Here is a 24,383-nt window from a genome sequence, read left to right as displayed (position 1 = left end):
CACTTAAAATTTTGTCTGCTCTTTGTTTAAGTCCAAGCATGTTTGCAGTACTATCTTCCAGTATTAAGTTTGCTCTATGCTAGTATGCAGATACCCTTATTTGTGGAAGATGCTTTATAATGTTTGCCATTTTCAATAATTGCACAACTTGTTTTCGGCCTTCCGTAAAATGCCTTGACTGTGACAGTTTAGCCCAGGCTCACCCATGGTCACACTGACAGTTTCTCTGTGCTCTTCTCTTATGCTGTGCTCCTGACATAATTACTAGGAAAAAAGCTCCCGTTTTGAGTGTTACAGGTGTTATGTAGCTTTCCTTGCTTTCTCTCTTCCCTCCAACTCTCCCCTCCTACTGACAACCCTACCTTTCAGAATACATTGTACAATTCACAGTTTATTTATACAGGATGTAGCAACCTTGAGACCTTATTTTCAAACAAAACATAATTGATGGTTGAACATATTTAAGCTGTAATGTGATGAAAAAAATCAAATGTTCTTGCAAGACGGCATTTCATTTAGTCAATACTCAATGTTTAATTCTTTTCTGATCAGACAAAAAGCAGCATAGCTCACTTAAAATATTTTTAAAATCTCATTCCAACTTTTAAAACATTATAGTAGTCTTGCATCACATTATTATGCTTTTCTCCAAAAACATGACTAGAATGATTCATTAAAAAGCTAACCTAAAATTCACAAGTGATTACATTATTCCAAGAGCTGAGAATTAACAAAACACAAATATTTGATTCAGAATTTGTAACACCATATTTCAGCTTTTGGTTACACTCACCTCACTTAAGCTGTGCAGTGGCTCAGTTGCTTCCTTTTGTGAAATATATGCTTTCTGATCTAGACTACAAAATAAAACAAGAATTTTCACTCAATAAATTGCTTGTGTGTGCTGCAAATATTTCAAACTTTTCATCATGTCTGTACATAAACTGCAAGTTACAGGATATTTATTGAAAAAATAACATTTCTATGAAATTTACTTCTGTATTTTATACCTCATGCAAAAAACACTGGTGATTTTATGGAATTCTACATAATATATTTAAACTCTGAATGAGAATCTGGAAACTATAACGTTAAAGTGTGGGCTCACTCTGTCATACAAAGAGTCCTGCGGCAGCATGATTGGCTCTCAGCATCATAAGCTAATAGGGTTAAAGCCAAAAATAAGTCCAAACATTTAAACCTAAGTACGATTTGTCCCACATGCTTTAAGTTAAGAACAAAACTTTTCCTGTATCAGAGCCATAAAGAATAAATCTTTCTGTATTTCTACTTGATGGTATTTTAGGCTCCCAGTCGTCAACTTTCTGCTTAAGTACTCTTTTGCAAATTTCATAAAGACTCACAGGACTCTCAAGAGGAGCTGGAAAACCTTTAAACAATAGAGATTTCCATGTGTTCATAGCTTTGCTTTTCTCTCGGTGTATCACCACTTCTCCATGCAGAAATAGGAAAGGAAGGTCCTGGACCAGCAAGGGGAAAATCTCTTCCTGCTGACTAGCTAGTGAGAGGATTGTGCCATATCCAGGCAGATGTAGTCATTTCCTAGGGATCCACATGCACAACAGCTTCAGGGTTAGTTACAGGCATCTATCAAGGACTGAAACTGAAGCCTAATAAAAACCTGCCGTGGATTAGGTGAGAAACCTGCAGAGCCTGATACCACAGTTCTATCATTTCCCAAAGCAGATGCTCTCTTTCCACATAAAACTTCAAAGATTGACATGGGTGTATCAGAGGTTGACTTGCAACAACAGCATTCAGCTGAAGCAAGAAAACCATTGCTGTCTCAGAGAATGAGATTTCTCATTACTGAAAAGGTGGCAATATTTGTTCAAGGCTTGTCCCTGCAAGAACTCACTCGTGGATGTGATCAAAATCATTACAATACCCAGATTCCCTTGGACAAAATAATTCATATTTTTCAACCTATCATGCTCAGTCTCATCCCAGCAAAACCAAGCAGTTTTAAAAGTCTCTAGAGACAACAAAGTACAGAGAGATACACAGTCCTCTGTGTAGTTCTTAACCAAGAACTATGTAGTTCTTCATAGATTTACGATGCATTTAAAGACTGAAACGTGCACAAAGTCTGCCACAAAAACTTTCGATACTAAAACAGACATGATAGTCATAGTAGAATGAACATCCACTTGCCTTCAAAAAGGCTCTGAGATGTGCAAAGTCTGTAGGAACAAAAAGGAGCCGTTTTGGTGGTGGCACATGTAGCACCAGCATGGGAGGCCTCCCAGGCCAGCCAGCACGAAGCTCACTGAAGATATATTGCTCAGAAGTGCATGAGTGATTGCTGGAGGTACTTAAGCAGCAAGGTGCCTTTGGCTGACTGTTGTACCAGCATCTATCTACATGTCTGTATAGCTCTCCGCATGTATATTTTAGTGCCATTTCTCCTAAAAATGAATAGCAAACATCTCTGTAATGTGAAGAGAACAGAAGGAAAACCAAATTGCAGAAGCAAAAAGATTAATGCCTAACAACTGATCTCTAGCTTTTACCCAGCAGCGACAACAGTATGAGGCAGCAGAAAAGTTTTACAAGACTATGAAATACCATGGGGAGTCAAAGAACTAGCTGAGTAGGGAAAAGTGTTCCTAGTTTTGTTGTTTTGTTTAATAACACATAAGGAAGGACCTGCAAGACTACAAACAGCTGAAGAATCAATTCACTAATGAAGATAAAAATATTTAGAGTGATTTTATGACATTGAACAAGTGCTAGACAAGTGGAAAGGAAGAAAAGGACATGTCAAATTTGTTCTCTTCTGGTATTATTTGGATGACTCTTTTCAGGGTGCATCAGATGAGCAGAACTTAACCTACCTCAGCAAAAGAAAACAAAAAAGCTAAAGAAGGACATTAGCAGTTCTTATAGACGCAGGATGATATTCTACATAATTCACAGCTATATCACTCATGAATTCTGCACTCTGGAGGGTAAAAAGATTACAGCATCCCTGCAGTACTACCTGTCTCATTTAGGACGATGTACTTGTCTACTGTTTTGGGGATGCAGAAGTCTTGCATTTTACTCTTTATTTCACTAAAAATACTAGAATAAGATGTTCTTAGCTTTATGTTCTTTGGGTTCAGAAGATGCTAAATATTTTTTTCTGAAATCGTTAATGTGAATAAACATTTTTGTGTGAAAAAACATTAACAGCCATCTATATATGCTGAGCTAATCCTATTCTACAGAGTTTTGGGGTGTGCTTCTTTGTTTTCACCGAGATTAACCGCTCTGCTAGGCAAACGCAGGTTATCTGATTGTCACCAGGCAACAAAGGGCTTACAATTTAATAACTAAGGGTTGGATCCTACTCTCATTAAAAGTCAATCACAAATTATCCATTAACTTCAAAAGCAGCAGTAAGAAGCCCTAATTTTCCATCTGTACTGAGAACATTAAAATTATTTTGAACTGCAGCTGAAATTTTGAATAATTGCAGACAACCCTTATTTTGTATTATTGACGTCACATAAAATAATGAAAATGTAATTCTCTCTATAGCTACTATTCAAATATGCGTAACATAATTCTTTACAAAATATAAAAAGCCTGATCTCTCACCCTTCCTGCAGTCTGGCAGCTCTGGCTTTGGCAGAATTATTGTGTTCTGCTATGGCACAGACGACAAAGATTCAATCCAATAACATGTACATTTGAAGCTTGTGGACATAAAAAAAAATCTAAATGTTAATTATCATAACAGAGCTCCTAACAGACTTCAAGGAGAGGACGAATTTGCATGAGCAGTGAGCTGTTTAAAAAAAAAAACAGACCAAAACATGTAAAGTATTGAATTATGCATGATGCCACTTCTAAACCCATATAAAATTCAAATAAAAACACAATTTTAAAAACTAGGGAAAATGTTTAAACATAACCTAAGCAAATTCGATTCTTATTTCCCAGATTAAAACCAGAAAGGAGCATTACATTCTGTAATCTTGCCATCTCCAGCCTTTACGCTCCTCCCAGTTCTGCCTCGGATTAGGACTAGATTCCTGTACGTTTAAACCTGTGTAACCCTGGATTACTCTAACACCATTCTCTGGAGACATTTACACACCACGGTGCCACGTGCGCTCAGCGTCTTGGGCCAAGTAATGCATTCGAGGTGCCATTAGTGACAACTCCTTGAAAGCAAACTCTACTCTGTGCTGTGGATTGAAACCTTTTTTCCAGATTCACTTTCAGTCTGTCCTGGACCCATGTTCCTTCCTCATCTCCAGTCTGTCTATCAGTTTTACCCTGCCCACTGTGAGGATGGTCTGCCAGGGGAACAGCTCAGAAAGTGTAGTCTCTGTACCACGTCAGGGGACTGACTCAGCCTATCCAGAGGTTATATAAAAAGGGTTCACAGAATGGCAGACCCCAGAACCAACACACCTCAGCATCAGGGAAATGGAAACATCATTGCTGAGACCCCCAAATGGCAAAAAGCACTATAAAATTCAAACATACTCACCACCTCATACAGAGCTGCAAGTAAATGCTTAAAAAACTGGCTTATGAATTCTTAAAAAGCAAAGCAGAACCACAACAGGCTTATGGATTAACATAAAATGTGGACTCTCAATAAAACATCTTTAAGGGCACAAGACTGCTTGGACACATCCTACGCTACTCTATCAGCAGTCCCCGAATGCTGTAGCAAGCAGACATGCAGAGAGCCAGCAGAGCAGTGTCTGTCTCAAGCTGCAGTAGCTAAAGGCTGGCTGTGGACCACCATTACCTGCTTTTCTTATCATGAGTGCCTCTCATACTCACCAGCCACAGTCCTTATTTGGGCTACAGTAATATGCTTTTTTCTTTTTCCCCTTTGTCATCCCACCATCACTACTGCCGCCTTTTTTTATTTTTTTTTAAAGTGGATGGCAACCCAGGAGTTTGCTCGTGGATTTTCCATTTCTTGATACAAGAAGTACCATTGGCACCTTATACACCAATATTTTAATATCAATACTCCTGGAGAAACTGCTTTTAGGAACTGATCCATCATTTCCCGGCAAAACAGTGTTTCATCAGCAAATCAAGATTTGCTGACACAGAGGTAAGCACTGACACAGACTGGTCGTGATGAATTTTCGCCAGATCGGAGAGAATCTGGCCAGGTTTTCTCCCAGCTTGCCTGGCCACCTGCATGAGAATGAAGCCTCCCCAGCTCTGCCTCACCCATGAGGCTCCGCAACATGGTATGGGGACATCAGCAATTCTGCATCTTCCCTGCTCCTTCTGACACATCTCTGAGATGTATCTGTTGGAAGCATGGAAGATATCAGTCACCACCTGAACTGCACTCAAAAGCTACTTGCCTTAAAAACTTTGTTACTGAAAGCCTTGCTAGAGCCCAGCCTCCCATGGGGGAGCACAGACATCCTGGGAGGTTCTGGCTGAGCCCCTGATCCAGGGAAGCCCAGGGCTCTCAGCATTCCCAGGTTTCCTGGAGAAGAGCCGTAGGTCTGACAACAGCAGCTATCCTGAAACCTCTGCAGAAATTGCAGTCCAACCCAGGGACAAGCTGGGTGCTACTGAATGAAACTGCTTCATTTCTCTTTTGTTTGGGGAATAGGAAGGAGGGGAAATTTTTTCTTTGTCAGGAAAAAAAACGTAGTTCCCCCACTGACTTGAACACGAACTTCTCTGAAACACTGATATTCCCACTGCCCAGGAGTCCCATGCTTCAGCCCCCTGTCTGTGTAACAAGAAGTATCTGAAGCAAACACCATCCTCCACTCAGGTAAACTGCAGGCACAGCTCTGCAATCCAGATCAGTTTTGCTGATTGACTTTAAGAAGGCAATCAGTAAGAGCAGCTTTTTGCAATCATGCAAAATCATCCATGCTTTCCTGTTCTTTGTTAAAAATAAATAAATAAATAAATTCTCTTTATTGCACCATTTGTTCCTGGGGCTTGCATATAATTTTTACCTCCCAGAGGTGCAGATTATATTACACTCTTATCCAAACCCAACTGCACACAACGACTAGAGCAGTATTCAATGTAATCAGTGGCAACAGTATTAGAAATTCATGTTCTTTTAATAAAATGTAAAGGTTTCCATCTACACAAATGGCATTTCGTATTCTAAATTGATGCTGATTTTCATAAAATTATGCATGACAGACACCTCAAAGTTAAAAACCTTGATTCACAGGGCAAATACAGCTTAGCCAAGGACAAGACAATATCCCCTCATTCTTCTGTTTCAAATGCACTAGTTATCCTTAAATCTCTTCACCAAGAACATTCTCCTATTTCTCTCAAATCCCACTAACTTTTCCTTCACTGTTTCAGTGGTTGTGAGTCATTATAAAATGAAAGCACCCAACCAACAACTAACCCCTCCACCCAAACAATCTACGCATGCACTTGTGCCCTGTTTCTATGAAATGTTTCTCTTACACTGCGAGTTCCGCTCTTCTGTCGCGTATCTGTTTATGAAATTCCTGTGTTATGTCACCCTGAATTTAGATTGCTCTGCTAAATGGGGACTGTGCCCAAAAGTTTCTTGTGGCTCAGCAGTTTTTATCCATATCTAGTCAAATTAAAACTGACCTGGCTTTGCACTGACTAGAAGAGATTTCAAAAACTCCATACAGTTCAGATGTATTTAGATTTTAAACTCCAATGAGACTAATTACAGAGCTATAGCAATCTGAAGAAATTATATTATCGAAGGAACAACAAAGCTTACTAGAAATAATCCACCTTAGTCTGGGACAGAAATAAATCCTTCCTCTCCTATCCTCCCCATACACATCAGACAGACAGAAGAGCCTGACCAGTGGCACCCCTGCAGTGTAGTCATCTCCTCTTCTCCAAAAGACCAGAAAGCTTCTGGTCTGTGAGTTATGTATCCTAGGAAGCTGCAACATTCCAAAGAACTTTCACTTTTACCAGTAACCTAGCAAAACTCAACTAGAAGTTAGAGAAACTCAAGTTTTGCAGGCCTAGCAGATGCATTCCATCAAAATCTAACTATGACCGTTGTTTGCTCCCAAGCCTAAATACCTAACCTTTGCCATGTTCCAGAGCAGAGAAGGAAGAAAACAAGGCAAGACATCATAGCTTGGCAGCTGTGTTTCACAGCCCATTGCACAGGCCAGTTCTGGGATCCTGACACAGCAGCCAGTGACCTGCACAAGCTGAGACATGGGCACATAATGACTCAATCAAAGCCTATTGCTGGCAAAGAGATGAGGCAAGCTGCTGGTGACTCTTAAGAGGAGTCACCAGCCAAAGTGACCCTGAAACTGAAAGTGTTAACCTCAGCATAAGCAATTCAAAGTCCTCTGCCCTAGCTGGGTGGTGGGAAAGTTAAGATAGATGAAGTGAATGCGATGTGTGTGGGAGGCCAGGGACCATGAGTTAATGTGTTCACTCCATGCTCAAAGTCAACTCCATTTTGTTTTAATAATGAAACTAAGACATGACCAGAACTGAGATGTGCTCACTAAGCTTTCACAGCTCTCACCGTGCTAAATCCAGGTGCCACTATTTAACAAACTTAGCACTTGTGGATAGCCAGCTTCCTAAGTAACTACCCAGGTGTTAAACAGAAGTAAATAGCACAGCAAACAACAGTGTCATATAGGCAAACTGAAAAGGCCAAACAGTTGAAGTGCACTGGGTAACTTTGCTGTGATTGCTGTTTAATTCAGGCACACTATGGCTTTTATGTTTAAAGTCCATCTTTCTTTCGTTATGTTTCTGTTACCAGTCGTGTTACTTCCTTATCTATCCTAACACAGATGCTACCAGCAGAGCGTTGGGCAGGTCTAACTCTCTGGTACCAAACTCACTGTTCTCCTCTCGACAAGTAATCCATGTGATTTTTTCCTAGAGTAAAGAATACCAGAGATGTAGAAGGCAGGTTTCCTAGGCTAGGGGTAATTAGAAACACTTTCTGATATGCAGGATTTGCAGTGTCTCAATTGCAGATACAAGCATTGGAGAGTGAATATAGTTCTTTCTGAAAGCTAATTAAATGCTTGGTCATTCTGCTAAAGTTTCCTTTGAGAGCACAAATCAAAATCATTTACAACATTGCCTACTAAAGGCTGTCATGAAGGCAAGCAGCTCCTTTCACGTAAAGCACCAAAATACCATTGGATGGCAACTGTTAGAACTGAGCTAGCACCAACTTGAGACAGGCCTTGGAGGCAATGAGCTGTGTGTGTCCACTGGCTGTGTCCTGACCCACTGATCATCCCCAGGGCGTACACAGCTGCTGCTCAAGTCCCCTCCAAAGAGAGCCAGAGCCTCTGTCATGCTGCAGTGGAAGCACTCAGAGCACCAAGGCTGTCATGCACCTTCAGGCAGAGAACAGAGATCAGAGAGTCCTGGCTCACCTGCCTGAAACTCAACGTGCACAGCAAAGCAGGGCTGATCCAGCACCTGAGCATGGGAAATCTGTAAAGCAGTACCCTGAAAACTGATGACTCTGAAGAGCATGACCTTATTTACACAGTCCAAGCCCGTCAGTAAGAGCTAAATCTTATCCTTGGGACATGCCTTTGCTGGTAGGTCGGGTCAGCTGGGTGAGGTGAAGCCCCACTGCCAGCCTTTTGCAGAGCTGTGAAGGATTGGGAATGGAATTCTGACTCCCAGTAGTTACCAGAGGTAGGTTACTTCATGATCTGCTGGGTTGCCTGTAAACAAGAGCCAGCTAACTCTTGACCTAAATGTCCCCCCCATCCCTCCATACCCTTCACAGCATTGAAACAAACACAGTTCCATAGTGCTCAGGGTGTAAACAATATGTAAATGTATACATACCCATGCTAAAAGCAAGTGTGTGGCTTCCCATTTCTCAGTGGGAATACAGCTCTGAGAAAGACTGAGGCAAGTTGGGGGGGGGGGGCAGGTATTGAGCTATTTTTGAAACTTGGCATTGGCACACAGGAACTGAAATTTCTGATCTGAGGATGTTTTTCCTGTTTGAAATTGAAGGGGTTTAAAGAAAGATAAAATTTGCATTCTTATCTTCATCCCTTTCATTTTCTCCAAACAGTTCTAGGCACATAAATACAGAATACAACTGCCAATTGGGAGCCAGGAGTCTGAATATTTTATACGAAAGGCAACAAATAAATTAGCCTTTCCTAGAATTAATCAGAAATGGAATGCACTGTCTTATCCCAAAGCTTACCTTGGTTGAAACCTCACGACTTCTTCCTGGCATCTGAAAGACACGTTCTGTGCATAGTCATTAGCTGAGGATCCTTCCTTCTCCTGCCTGTCTGAGAGGCCTGGCAATGAGCTCTCCAGCTCCTGCAGAAAACAACAAAAATGTTCAATGTCCTGTCAGTACTGATCAAACTCAGCTGAATATTTTGCTTTAAGGAAGAAAGAGCTTCATGGGACTGGATGCTGATTTGTGGTTCATTGTTATTTTTTGGTAACAATGTGCAAACAATTGGAAAACACAGAGTAGAAAAGGTTTTAAACAAAGAAGTGTCATTCACTGTAAAATGCTTTTTGAAACCAAAGCAGACAAGAAGCTACTGTAACCCTTTTGCTATTTATTAGTTAGATAACATATGTCAGCATCTGAGCTAAGAGGTGCTGCACACAGAGTTCAATATTTTTTGCTTATTTATAAATTTACATTTAAATTGAAATTATTTATTCACATGTCAGTAATATTTCTTTGCTTGGGCATAATCAGAAAAATTTTGGCTGACAAAAGCAAATTCAGTTCACTTAAATACAATTTGTAAAGTTTACCCAGCTTCTTGTTCCTATTGCTCTTTCCCTTCCCCAGCATATTCATAGCTTAATGAAGAGAGTATTTCTGCAGAGGAGTGAAAATCAGTGAGCAAAATAAAATAAATAAATAAATAAATAATCAGACATCTAGCCAAAAAGGAAATAAAAAAGGCAATTTATGCAACAAGTCAAGGCCAGAACTAGGAATTAGAAAGGAATACACTTGACTTCAAGCTTTCAGAAACCAGTTGTATGGCTGTGACTATTTATTTAGCTTGTCTTAATTTCCTTACCTATAAAATGGGTTATAATATTTCCCTTGCATTGCAAAGGGGTAAGTCAATGAACATTTTTTCAAATCAAAGGGTTTTTTTACTTTATTAGCTTTTATCAGCCAATATTTTATTCTACTCATTTACAAAATTAAAATGCAATGTGTTTTGCAAAACAACACATTCACTTCCCCTGGTAAAACAATGTTCCTGAGCTTGCTCCAGTCTCAAAGCTTAGATGCAAGCTTGAAAGTCAGAAGATTGGATAGGACTGCTTGCATGGGAATTTGGAGTGCTGAAGTCATTCTGCATCTACAAAACAACATGGCTGCTTTTCACGTCCTTCTTAGCCTGTTCTATTTTTACAGATTATGAATGAATCTTGCTTAGAGATACACTATTTAAACAGAAGTAAATTATTATTTTATAAAATTGCAAACTCTACTAACAGTTATAAAATTCAAGAAAGTTGCCTAAATGATCTTCTCTCTGGAGAAATATTCAGTGCTTGCTTCTCAAAATTAATGTGGAAGGACTAAAGGAACTTGTAAAAAAAAACTGGTAAAAATAAATAAATAACAAGACCAATCATTGGTATTTTACTTCATTTTTACGATGATATTTTAACTATACTCTTACAATTTATTTTAATCTAAGACCTCTTATAAAGTACCAGGATACTTGTTGAATAAGGGAATATTAATTTCTACTTGGTCTATGAGATCTGTAAAAATATGCCTGTAATGCATTCACAGAGGTGTAAATATTTGTGCTTAGATGTGCTTAAATTCAAGTTGACGACAACAGCTGCTAATACAGGCAAAAATTAAACTTTGGGTACTATGTAAATGATCAAAACAAGTTTACCAATTTTATCTTGAGGCTGAAATCTTCTCAGTGTTGGACTGTTTAAATCATTCAGTTCCAAAAAGCCAGTCCAGGTAAAGGTGCTAAACCAAACCTGCATTTGGTAAGTGGTAAACTTGCTTCAGCAGAAGCCTCTCTTGCAACAAGTTCCGCTCTCCACTATCAGCACAGAGAAAATGACAATTCAAGATGCTTTCTGCTAGGTGAAAGAGAAAGTTGAGGACCATAATACATGGGGTGTTTGTTTGTTTGTTTGTTTGTTTTGTTTTTAATTATTATTATTGTGGTGGTGGTGGGTTTTGGTTGTTTGCTTGTTTTGTTTGTAAGTTGTTAGGATGTTATAGAAAAACCCTAGAGAATCACCCTTGATGGGATGACTGTTTCTTTAGAGCAACAAAATCCCTTTCTGCTGTGTCAGAGGCAACAAACAGTATAGAGCTGTCTTCCATTTTACTTTATTTATTTTGATAGGACAAGGAGTAATGGTTTTAAACTAAAAATGGGTAGATTTAGATTAGATATAAGGAAGAAATTCTTTACTATGTCAGCCAAAAACTACCATCATACACATGTTGAGATAAATCAGTTTCTGTTTCACAAGCTAATTTTTTTTTAAATGTTTTCCTCCAATCACAGCATATCATAAACCATCTCTGTCACAGCATCTGAATTACGGTACAGACGTACAAACTTGTGCTGTGTTTACACAGCAGCTTATCTGCTCTTGAACCTCAAAAAGTGCCTTGCAACCTTAATATGCCCTATCCAACACACAAACACTTCTAGATCTCTTCAAATGCAAATTCCTGACCATGATTCCTGCCCCTGGGAATACTTTATCAGCACGTGGGCCCAGAGCTCTGGTATACCTCATGGTGCTGTGTCAATGCAGAGAATAGCCAGGACTAAAGTCCTGAGCAGAAGTGCCTCCTACACCTCCTGAAAACACCAGTCCACACAAGACAAGAAGCAGATGTGTTTAATGGACAGTGAACAGTGAATGGAACAGATTTAATCCATGACAGGGGGTATAATTTGAACATAAACAGAGTATATGTAAAAAACAAAGTGGAACCTGAGATGTTCATATGATCGTGTGGCTACTGTCTTAACATTGGCTCTGATTTTATTTTTTTTTTCTGTGTATTTTAAACCACAACTTTAATACTGGAAGTCCTCTGAAATTAATATAGGTTGATAACTTAAGTTTATACCCAAAATACAAAATTTCACACAGCAGTTGTCAGAATTCCCATCTCTGGGTATCTATTGTTAAGCCACCATTTCATTTTAATAGTCATTTACCTTAATAATATGACTTAAAAACTGAATTTACCTTGTTATACCCAATATCTAGTATGTTTAGTGTCATCATATAAAAATATCACAATATCAATGAGGATTCAGAGGATGAATTAATTTAATAATCTATTTTCATGAATGTGTATTAACACAGAGTAACCAAAGAAAGGATTAGGCAAGCAGAGCAGACTTTCTATTCCTCACCATCTGTTCTTACACTGAACCCCCGAACTATTTTCTAAGCATATGCTTCCTTATCTCTTGAAGCCCCAAAAATCCTAATCCATTTGATTTTCTAGAGATAAATATTGCAGAATTACTAAACAGAGCTCATGAAACCAGGGAAATGGTGAACCCAAGTAGCTGGAATACAAAGTTATAGCCACATTCCAGCAGCCTGCCCCTGGTCCCATACTTTGGAAAAGTTACAGATGCCCCCATGCCCAGCTCCAACCTCCACACTCAGTTTCTGCCTCCAAAGAAACTACCAGATGCAATATCCAAGGAACAGCTTTACTGTAGTGAGTTTTTACCAGTTGATGTTTTTGTCAACTGATGTCATTCGGTACTGCACTTTTATTAGAGTTGGTCCTGTTAATCATCACTGGAAATTCAATAACCTTTTCTGCATCAAGACACGACCACATATACTACATGACCACAGTACTACACTTGTGTAGTAAAAATCTTGTGTGATAAAAATCAGAGGCACAGATATCACACTTCAGCAGCCACACACACTTCCGAGCCTCATGAAGCTCAAAATCCCCAAGATGGCCATCTTTCCCCTACTCGAGCAGAGACCTGCTCCCTCTCAGTGACCTTTCTACAGTGGAAATCCCCTGGATTCTCGCTAGCAGAAAGGCATACAAAATCGTTTCCATCCAAACAGACTTTAATCCTTCCAACACATGCAGCAAACTTATTTACCAAAAGCCTGTTCCAATTTTAAAGGGACGAGTTTCTAAAAATACAGCTCGCAGGCTTATAACACGTAGTTGTGAGTAGCAAGCATTCTTGACTTATCTGAGCAACATCTTTAAAAGAGACACTGCCACTGCAATATTGTCACAGTCTCTTTTTTATGCCACAGAGAACTCAGGCTGGGGAAGTGAGACTGCTGAAAAAGTACAGTATCAATAAACACAAGAAAATGAGGATGAACAGTTTAATCACCATTTGCAGCGCATCATACTTTTCTTTTACAATGCTTGTACTCAGTTATTGCTGTTTGTCAGCTTGACATCAGCTGCTTTTAAGTACATCATTTATCTCACTGAATGGCTTGGTGGCAAGCTGTTTCCCAAAAGGAAGGTATATGCAGTTGCACAGTGTTTCAAAGCATCAGTCTGTCCCACTTCCCCAGGTAACAACAGCCTGCCATATACACAAAACCAAGAGCTACTAGAAAAAAACACAGCAGCACCTCACTTTCAGCTTCAAAATGGAGAGAAGCAGATGCAACCAGCTTATGATTAGGTCTGCTAACACAGACAGCTGCAGTAGTTTTTTGAAGGTCACAACACACCAAGGATCTCAACGAGAATGCCTCACACACAAACACTTTACAGAGCACTTCTGCAAGCCGTCTAGTTTTTCACAAGCACCTTAAACAAAGCCATGAGCCAAGTGCTCACTTCTTCAAGAACGAAAGCTTTTCAGGTAGCTGAAGATGTAGCAAAGCAAGCACTCAGGATCAAGGAGTGTGCACACCCCTACTGAGGAGAATGAAGGCTATGTCATATGAGGGACTTGGTAGATGCCTTCTCCTGAATAGCTTCCTTGTGTAAACTATTCCAAGGGGTAAACACTTTCCCGCACTGCAAACACCACTGAACTCAGTATAGATATAGGATACTCATTGAAAAGTCTTTCACAGTACTAGGATACAATTTCCTCAGTGAGTTTGCAGAGTTCCTGTTATGACAGGATGTTTGCTTTGTGTTTTGGTTTTATATTGCATTCAAAGCTCTCCATTAGTTCTTCTCTCTCAAGTAGTCCCAGCAAATCAAAGGTGGGATAAAACAGTGCCTACACGTTACCTCTTCCAATACGACAGAGCTGGGAGCATTTGGGAGGTGGAGGAGGGCACAGGACCACTTTTGTTTTTCCTAATTCAAGCCTTTGAGTCATATGAAAATTATCTGCCTGACACTGTTTTTCCTTCCAGAGACTGCATATCTGAGTTGCAGTACTATTTTATGGCAGTCTAATTATATGCTCAAAAAGTTTCCCATGAAACAATATCAACATTTTCATTTAACCCCTTCAGGCCACATAAAATACCATGGAGCAGCAAATCTGTGCTATATTAGCTCTCATTGAGTGAGAGATACAGACATGATGTACACAGGGAGAGGGCAGACAGAAGACTCAGAGGCAGCTGAAAGAGCAAGAGATTATCTGTGAGACAGATCTTGCCGTTTTTATGACTTTCTCATGACTCCTCTTCCTGATTTGCCTCCACTTGCTCTTCATAGGGAAAAATTTCCAATCTTTTTTTTTATCTGCCAGTAAACACACACACCTCACCTACCTGCAGCCTACACAGTACGTCCTAGTAACGCAATACAGTTACCAAAAAAAAAATAAAAAAGAAGTTATTACTTCATCTTAGGAATAAACTCCAGGAAAAGCATGCAAAAAGATTAGGGCAAGAGCTAATGTTGATATCCTAAAAGAGACTGTGATAATACCACTAGGATGCTATTTGCCTTTGGGTTTTGTTCCATGATACAAAAAGACATTCCTGGTTTTGAAGGTAACACATGCCATCCAAAATAATGAATTCCCACTCTAAATTTGAAAAATAGGACCAAAATCACTCCTGGCCTATGAACGGTTCAAAGCACTTCAGAAAGCACTCTGCAAATTTCTATCCACCAACAAGAAGAGAGGAGAAACAGAAAATACAAAAGGCAAATACACTACACATGAAAGATGAAATACAGACATTTCACGGGCCTTTTCCCTAGTACAGGCTGCCTATCTACCAAAGTGAACATTAACAGTCTTAGTTAAGAGAATATTTCTAGCTGAGTTAAACCTGGACAAGAGCTCTATCCCTGACATTGCCCACGGGATTTGACTTGGAAAGCACTGGGGGAGAACAGAGGCACTTCCTGCAGGTGCTGGGGGCATGGTAAGCCTAGAGCCTATGTAGGTACCTGCACTGTCAGCAGCAGAAGCTTCTTCATTTCTAGTCTTCTAAATAGCCTTTAGGAAAGTTACAGTTCTGCTCCCCTCAGCTCAACTCAAGGAAGCCTGTGGGCAGAGCGCTGGTACTAGTCTCTGCAGAGACTTTTGGAAAAAAAATATTACTTAAAGATGAGAAAAACAGAAGTAAGACAAAGGGGATATACCAAAGCTTTCCACAGGCAGCCAAAATACCAGTACAAGACATCCTCAGTCATATAAAACAGAAAAATCTTATCATGTAGTCACAGGAAATCTGAAGAGAGAGATTTGTGTATCTTCAGATACGCTCTCCACTTACTTCTGACAACAGTCGCAAGACAGCCCTCCCTACAATTCCGTGCCTCAAAGAAATTACTTGGCATTACAGGAGGGTTCCAGGACTCCAGGTCCCTGAAAACTGGGGTAGATTATTGTGGGGTTATAGCCACATCATGGATTAGCAGAGAGCCCCACTTCTTATTTCAAAAGGTGTGCTTGCTCAGACACTGTGCCATAAACCCACTCTTGGTAAGTTCAGTTTTTACCTGACTTTCCTCATGGCTTTTTCCATTTTCTAGCTTTGCCAAGGGCTTAGGCTTTCTTAGCTTTAAGTTGCCCATGTCAGGCTTTAGAGCATAGTCAGTTACTGCCTGCTCTTTATGCTGCTGGTTGTCTTGCAAAGGCAGCTGCCTTTCTCCTAAGACAGCAGTGTTGTCCAGATAATTTTCTTTGTTATCATCATCTCTGTAAGAAAAACAAAAATGAAATGCATCAGACAGGACTTCAGACAGCTGTCAAAACATTATGAAGAACATCAACAAGATCTCAGCTATTCACGGTGTTTTAATTTTAATGTTAAATGGATGTTGCCTACATACCAAACAAACATTGCATATATTAGTAAAATGATTCTAAGAGGCTAGTGCTTATTGAGAAATCACAAGCTAAACTACTGTTAGTATTATTACATATTTATTTGTGGAGACATTTAAATGAGACTAGTTTTAGAAGCACTCTTTGGCCTCAGCTCTACATTTCATATTCCCCCAAATAAAACCTGGAACTGTCTTTTTTATGCAGCAGGCCTCTCCCTGTCCAATGCTTTACAGTAGTTTATAATCTCACAGAAATGTTTTCACGCAGAGTAATTCCTCCCTATAGTCACACTTCCCTTCTGACAGCCTTTCGTCATCTTTCTGAGGGCTTTTGTACAGAGCAAGGAAGGTAGGCACACGAAGCAGGGTTTGAACAATCGGAGGGATGTTTGGGTGGAGGGGATGAGCATCACCTGCTACCAGTTTGGAGAAAGGTTCCCCTGTATAACACCATATCCGCTGGTTTAATCAGATGCTGTTGTTCATGTATGCTCTGATAACCACTGAATCTTGAACAGAGGTTTTCAATCGTTGCCTAGTCTACAAGGTGCAACCTATCCTAAGGAGACTTTGTTAGCCTTATCCACATTCATCCAATCCCACCTTAAACCTCTCTAATGCCTTCTATTGGGAACAACCCAAATGCAGGATGCGAGACTGCCTACTTAGCCGGCAGGATGAGCAGACTGGTACTATTGCTCTGCAATCCCTGACTATTGTCTAGTTTGCAGGTGAAACTTCGTTTGTCAGCTTCATTTTTTCACAGAGATTCTTCAATGTGCATATCCTTGCAGTTACAAAACTCCACTTACTACTGCTTTGTACCAGCTGCTGTACAGTAAAACACAATATATTAGTTTCAGAGCTCCATCTGAATGAAAGTAATATGATTTGGAGTTAAAAACACAGACCATAACATATTTTCTTATAAAATGACATTTAATCCTCCTATTGTTTACATACATATAATACTAACATGCACTTCCCAGAAACAGTAATAGCTATAGCAGGCAATACCTCACAAATTCTACATTCTTTTGACAATAAAGGCTTCTTTCTAATGGTTTAACAGAAGTCCTCTGACAGCTTTACTTGTTGCCAATGGATTTCAGACAAAATTTGCAATAGCATACCTGGAGCTGCAGCTGGCCACTTGATCTTCATGTACAGAGTCTGAATTCCTGTCACACCTTGAAAATAGATAGAAAATAATTGCTGATAAATAATTGCTCCTGCAGCAGAAATTTAGCTTTTAATAACATGACAGTGCAGCTGAAAGTACGCATAAACACATTTCACATTCTCACACCTTAGCTGAATCATTTAATGTCATAGCTTCTCAGTGATAGTCTACATCTCAGAGGAAGAAGAGGATTTGAAATGTTAAATGCACACAATTTGGCATATCTTTCTCAGCCAGCTGGAAATAATGACAACAAAGGCTTCAGATGTTACCATAAAAATTACAGAAAAAATTTACATGAAATCCTGAGTTTTGATTGCTTATATAATATATTTAACATTCAAAAAAGAATTAGAAACAACAATTAGCTAAGGCTTTTTTTCTCTTAGACTCACCAAAAAAAAAAAATAACAACAATACAGCAGTCATTCTTTGAGCAGCAGGGAAAGTAATCCCCAAATAAATTACAAAGTGACCATTAGTCAAAAGTGAACTATCAGAATTTTTTAAAATGCATGAGGAATAATAATCAATTCCATCCCACTGTGTAAAAAACAGCAAAATTATCATAGGACTACATAATCAAAACAAGAAGTCTGGATAAATATGCAAAACACCAGTGTTGAACAGTGTACTGTGCAGCATTGATTAATTTTGCAGAATGATACAGCTGCAAGGCCCAAGATCAGTTTTTCTTCAAATAAACATCCATATAGACACATACCCTCCCAACAAACATGTACATACCCTTCCTGGGTATGATTTCTACGGAAGAGTCAGGGCCCTGCCCTCACCCTGAGTTCATACTCACAGGGCACAGGCACTGAGTAGGCCTGGAGCGCTTGAAGTTTGCTGGCAGAGGAATCTCTTCATAATGTGGGATGCAGCCTATACTTCCGCTGACTTGTTAAATTTTTAGAAGAGCTGCCCAGTTTAGGACAGAGCACATTAAGTGATAAATTCATAGCTCTGCATTGCAATTTGACGGCAAGGATTTTAATATATTCCTCTTTCCCACCAGTCTTCTGCCAGCATCTTTACCAAAAGCCAGACTGCTGCAGAAATTATTTAAAGGGATACAAAGTGTTTACACTTCCTGAATACATCAGCATTTGTCTGAAAGCATTAGCTGAATGCAACTGGAACGTATACCTACACTTGCAGGTTTCCCTCAGTCACATAATATTCCTGCAATGGGTGCAGTTCTCCCTGCAAGGCAAACTGGACTGACAGATGGAAGACAGAGCTTGATGCACACAGTGACTAAATTTACTGTAGAAATGTAGCTTTCTTTGCCTCTGGATGTCTGTCACACCTTTTCCTCTGATCACTCATAAATGACCTTATTGATCTCTGAGATGAGCAAGGCGTGAGGACAGGGTGTAATGGGTAATATAAATATTCTCTAGTATGAAGAGGGAAGCCAAGGAGAAAAGGAGCCAGGTACCTGGATGGAAACTTTCAGCAAGGAGAAAATATAGAAAGGAAATGCACAGTGAGGAGACAGTGCCAAGGACAGCTGGCTGGACACAACTCCCAGCACAGACCCAAGAGCAGGGTGACATGCCACCAGGTGCGCCACGCCCCGTGTACCAAGCCACAGGCAACAAAGGCCAGGGACCCCCGCTGGGGCCCGCTCTCCCTCCCACGTGTGACACAAGAGAAGATGGGAAGGGGGCACTTCCAACACCAGCTTCGCTCACCCCCTCCTCTCAGCAGTCAGCACACTCAGAAGTCTTCACCTACAGAAGACCATTTTGGCAACTGGGAACGCTCTCTGGAAGTACGGTGGGTGACTGAGAGCAGGTCCTTCAGCCAAGGCTACGTGTGCATATCTGGGTGCATCCACCTTAACCTGGGGAAGGACCCTCGGGGGTCACCTTCCTTCAGCTGGCTGTAATAAGGGTGATCTAGAGAAGCGGAAAGCCTAACTCGGCATGCACCAACTGGTTATACATCAAGACATTATAAATACTCTAAATGAGCACAATAAGCTGTATTTAAGTAACAAGATAGCAGTAGATATGAAAAATAAGCAATGGTGAATCACAGAAGGCAGTGAGCATCATGCAATGAAAAAGACTGTGAGGCAGTTCAGAAGCACAAAACCTGAAAGGGCGAATAGACTTTTTTCTCTCTGCAAGAATAAACGTTAACCAAGGAAACTCACTCGCACAAGACGCTGCTTGAGGCTAAGATCATAGCAGGACCTTTAAAAGATGAATTCACAATATAATGAAAATATCCACCATGAAAGCACAGTGTTTTCACATTGGTTTCTTCCAGAAATGCAGCTTATGTGTTCATGCCACTTGTCTGTATGTACGGACACACAGATACTCACACTCATCTCTTCCCACCTCTAAATCTCATTGCCCAGCTTCAGCCACATTTTAACAGCTAGAGGAATACTCAAGAATTTGGTAAGTTTTGTGAAAGTCTGTGGCCACGCAGTAGGGAGAGTTGCCACCACCAGAAAAACTGAAGCAGCATCAGACTCATTCCTACAGCATCCCAGTATGCACCAGAACAGCCTCAAGTCATAAATCCATAAGGGTTGAAGCTTAGAATGGGCACGAAATTTGCCTGTTGACACATGGGATGGGATCCCAGTGTAGACAGACTGCTGCTCTGACTCTCTATAGCAATGCCTCTGTACATTTCTTCCAGAGAACTCTGTTTTTGTGGGATTGGCTTTTTATTTTTCCATTTTCACCTTTCTATAGGAGCCATTTCAGTACAGCTGGAAAACTGCTTCCTTTTGTAGATTTGACCTTTAAGATGTTCACATCAACTACTTCTCCACCTGGCTGCACACAAGGCTTGCTGGGAGCACGGCAGCCCCAGGCACTTGTTTTATCTGGAGAAATGTTCCTGAAACTATTGTTTTATGTCATTCAGGAAGCCCTGATTTTTTCCTTTGCCACAAGGAAAGACAAAATGTCAATGGGGATGTCTAAATTGCACGGCAAGCTCTCTTTTTATTCTGTTAAACAGAAGTAACCTATTTTCAGAGATGGCTAGCACAAACAACTAGTGCTGAAATCAGTTAAAATTATGTATCCTCAGCACTTCTCAAGACAGGCTTTTGGGGCAGGCTTTAAAACAGGATTTAGGGAAAACAACTCTGGAAACCAGGTTTGTTCATTTGGACAATAATTTTCAGATGATGTTGTTTGCTTGCTTTGTTTTCTAAAAGCATATTACTACTTCTGTGTTTCGGAAAATAAGATGAAAAATCAAAGCCCCTGAAACAAAACCAACAACAGCTTAAATGAGGGAGATTCAGCCTGCAGGCAGCTCCTGGCCCAGCTCTCCCTTTCAGTACTGATACTTTGCAGTCAGCTTTTCTGCCATCCTAGCCCTTATCTTAACATCACACAAAGCACCACAGCGCAAAGCTATCACCTTCAGGTCCCGGAAAACCTCAAGAGTGAGGCAGGCACCAGGTCACACCAGGGGAACATGGAAACAATGGGTGTATTTAGGGGACAGAGACAAGGAAAGGAGACAATAATATGAAAAAAGTACTATCTGAAATCTGGCTATTCTTCTGTAAAGGAGGAGCATCCCAGAATTTCACATACCACAATTAATCACTTAACTAACAGGTACACAAAAAAATAATTCAAAATGACTTTCTGATTTAACTAGCTCCTGTTATATCTTTCCATATTTACCACAATCACACAGAAAAGGTGACTAATTTAAAATATCAACTAAAGCAAGGCAGGAATGTAGGAGAGATTAAAGAAATATTACTTATATTTTCTCATAGTGATTTTGACAATACTTTGGGATGGCTCAGACCAAATTACTACTCAGCCTGCTTTTCAGAGCGTGTTCTCTCCCCACAACACAGGCAAACGCAACACCATCCTGCTAGGATTTTTTAAATTATGAGTGTTTTAGCAGTGTAGAACTCACCTAATATACAAACAAATCTATAAACCATCTCCTTCCTGAAAAACTGCTTGACACATTATTGCTGAAGAGTCTTCCCTAAAAGCTTTTGAAACAACCAGAAGCATGCAAAATAATGAGAGAACACATGAACTGAAACATTTTAGACTGAAATAAAAAAAGACAATTTCATTTGTAATCCTTCCTAAGCTCTTCACCTTTCTAACTTTCTAATATCCTATTTTGTTGTCTCTCTCAAACAACAACAAAATCAACAGACATATCCTTATGATACAGATGAAAAGCCTTCCAATGAGTTTATGGAATTGATTACAAAGAAACAATGTATTTGGTGCTTGGTCCATCTAAATAATGTCTAATTATTTTTTCAAAATATTTGCAAAGACTTTTTTTCTTACTAATGTATGCAGGAAGTACAGAGCATGTGTTCAGACACACTTGAGCTTGTTAAGATCATCAGTACCAGAAATGAGCAATATATTCACAGGAGATTTAACCTACACTGAAATCATGCACTTAAACATGTGTGATGTACATCATATTTATATCCTCCTAGAAAGGCATTTCATTGCTAAATGGTCAAAAAAAATGTAAAGGCAGCTGTTTTATGCAATACTTTCCATATTCTCAATAATATACTTAGATTACAGAAAACTGAATTAAAATATATGACAGAAAGCTTGGGACTTCTCACATAGTACTTACAATTATTCTCTACAGTAGCTAAACTCAGCATTCTTATTTAACAATAAGGCACATCTTTAAAGTGTTCACTTACTCTGCTAAAGCTGTGGTGTTGAAGGAATTATCCTGAATGCTGAAACAGAAACAAGAAAACATCAGACAAGTCAGCAAAGCAGGCAGGCTCCCTGTATCGTCCTCAGTTGTAAGAACACATGCACAAACATGGCATTGCAAGGCAAGTCTCTGTGTGCTAGCTCTACATGCACGACTGTACCTTCGGCTGCTCTGCACATGCTCATAATCAAGGAACCATAGGGATTAGCCCTACAACACTCACAAAGCCCATCCAGCAGTGCTTTGAATTAATACGGCGATGCAGGTAGTCCGTGAGGCTCAGAAAGGGATCATATTCTTTTGTAACTGTGACACTGCTGCTAATAAAGTCTTAGGTTTACAAACAAGTATTCAGCATTCTGTCCTTTAAATGCCTGTTCTGTGTAATTGGCTCATCAAACACAATGTTGTTTTTATTACTTAAATAGGGCTGCTCAGCTAAGATCTCTGGATGTTTTTTCTTCTTGTTTGGTGGTCTCTTACATGCTCAGCTCATGGCCAGACCCCAGGGGAAACTATGAAAAAATAATCTGGCAGAAAGGACAGTTCAAGTAGCAAAAGGCTATTAAGCAAACCACAAGCAATAGACGAAACCATTCCTATGAAAGGAATAGGCTGCTGCCCTCCTGCAGCAAAATGTTTCAGACCTGATGTAATATATTCGCTGAGGGTCAACTCAGGATACAGTAAACGGCTGGTTTTGAGGCAGCAGTGGAATTCCCCCTCAAACAACACCTCTCAAAGCCAGTAAATACATTCTTGGATCATTCTGAAATCTTATAGCTGCACAAAACAAACAAAATCCATTCTCACTGATACATACCACAACTGGGCTTTTTTATTATTATTTTTTATACTTGTTTATTTTTTTATTTTTTGCATGGGAGGAAGCAGAGAAGGTAGTGTAGACAACAGCGTCTTATGAGCACTCCTGCTTGTGACAATGGCACCTCACAGACGCCAGCAACAAGCAGAGCAGGGATTCAGAGAGGTACAGCATCCCCTTCCCTGCAGCAGCTCGTGTTGCTGCGTGGTATCGACACATCTCCCAGGTGGCAGCAGCAGGCAGGAGCCACAGACGTGACAATTTCCCTTCTCTCACCAGCAGCGCTGGTGGTGCATCTTATCTTCATCTTTCCCCAGCCTTCCTACCTGCTTGCACACATTATTTGCTTTTTTCTTTCCTGTGTTTGCATATATATCAATTCATATCACAGCACAAATTATCTGGGGATCAGAATATTACAGCCGGTCCCTAGGGACTTCTGCCCTACAAAGAAACAGGCTGTGTAAGAGAAGGGTGAACAGAAAAACTCAGTTTAATAATTAGCGTTTATAACTTGCCCTAGATATAAAATTTCAAATTTTCTCCTCCTGTTTCCAGTTATTCGGGTCTGACTGTACAGATCTAAATTTATTTATTTATTTATTTATTTTCTATTTGCAGGACAGCACCTGAACAAAAGGTGTGCTTCTAGCTGTTGTGGCAATCAAAAATTCAGTTTGCATGCTAAAAAAAAAAGTGTAGGGCAACTAAAAAATCTTAAATTATTTTTAATAAATATACTTCAGAAACTGTAAGTGCTCGGCTCTTGATTTTAAATGCTGAGGCTAACTTTACAGCTAGCATTTCAAGTGTGCAACAGGGGAATCACAGCTTTTTATCACAAAATCAGACTGACAAGCATCACAGCTTGATTAGAGCAGAGCTTAAAGAGACACTACATTTTTATCCCCTTCCTACACATGCACAAGAGGGAGAATGAAAACAAGGATTTTATAAACCTAACTTCTCCATTTCTAACTGTAAAGTTAAGGTCAAATTCTCTGCTAATTCACTCCCTGTGCAAACACACTGCAGTGCTTTCTTGTTATTACTAATAACAGAACATGACTGAAGAGCAGTTTGTAAAACAGGGAGGCTTTGGACAGAGACCAACTTTAAAATGTCATCTTACATTGTTTGTATGAACTTCAGTGCTAAACAGCTGTTGCTAAATCTCTTCTAGGCAAGCACTTTAACTTTATTTCAGATCACTAACAAACTTCCATTTGTTTTAAAGACAGTGCTTGACCAGTGTTATGGGATAGTCTCTTTTTGCATGGTTGTGAAATCATCCGGGGGAAACAAACAAACAAACAAACAAGATTTCACACAAAACAGAGTAACATCAATAAAGAAAGAAAATAAAGGCCGGCTAAAACCAGGATCCTGTTTCAGAGCTAATCTTC

The 24,383-nt window shown here is 39.8% G+C and overlaps 1 protein-coding gene across 5 annotated transcripts in view; it reads right to left on the bottom strand.

Moving 5' to 3' along the window:
• FAM13C (family with sequence similarity 13 member C) overlaps positions 1–24,383 on the bottom strand; it is a 124,739-nt gene that overhangs the window by 28,074 nt on the left and 72,282 nt on the right. For all 5 annotated transcript variants that reach the window (XM_082764539.1, XM_082764540.1, XM_082764541.1 and 2 more), the window contains 5 exons: positions 22,132–22,170; positions 17,380–17,436; positions 15,917–16,115; positions 9,194–9,315; positions 794–857 (listed from right to left, as the gene is read on the bottom strand). In XM_082764539.1, the coding sequence (XP_082620665.1) occupies positions 794–857; positions 9,194–9,315; positions 15,917–16,115; positions 17,380–17,436; positions 22,132–22,170 (481 nt within the window). The remainder of the gene's footprint in view (positions 1–793; positions 858–9,193; positions 9,316–15,916; positions 16,116–17,379; positions 17,437–22,131; positions 22,171–24,383) is intronic.

The sequence above is a fragment of the Aythya marila genome (genome assembly GCF_965140915.1).
Source record: "Aythya marila genome assembly, chromosome: 7".
Lineage (NCBI taxonomy): Eukaryota > Metazoa > Chordata > Aves > Anseriformes > Anatidae > Aythya > Aythya marila.
This window is presented reverse-complemented; position numbering and strand designations above follow the sequence as displayed.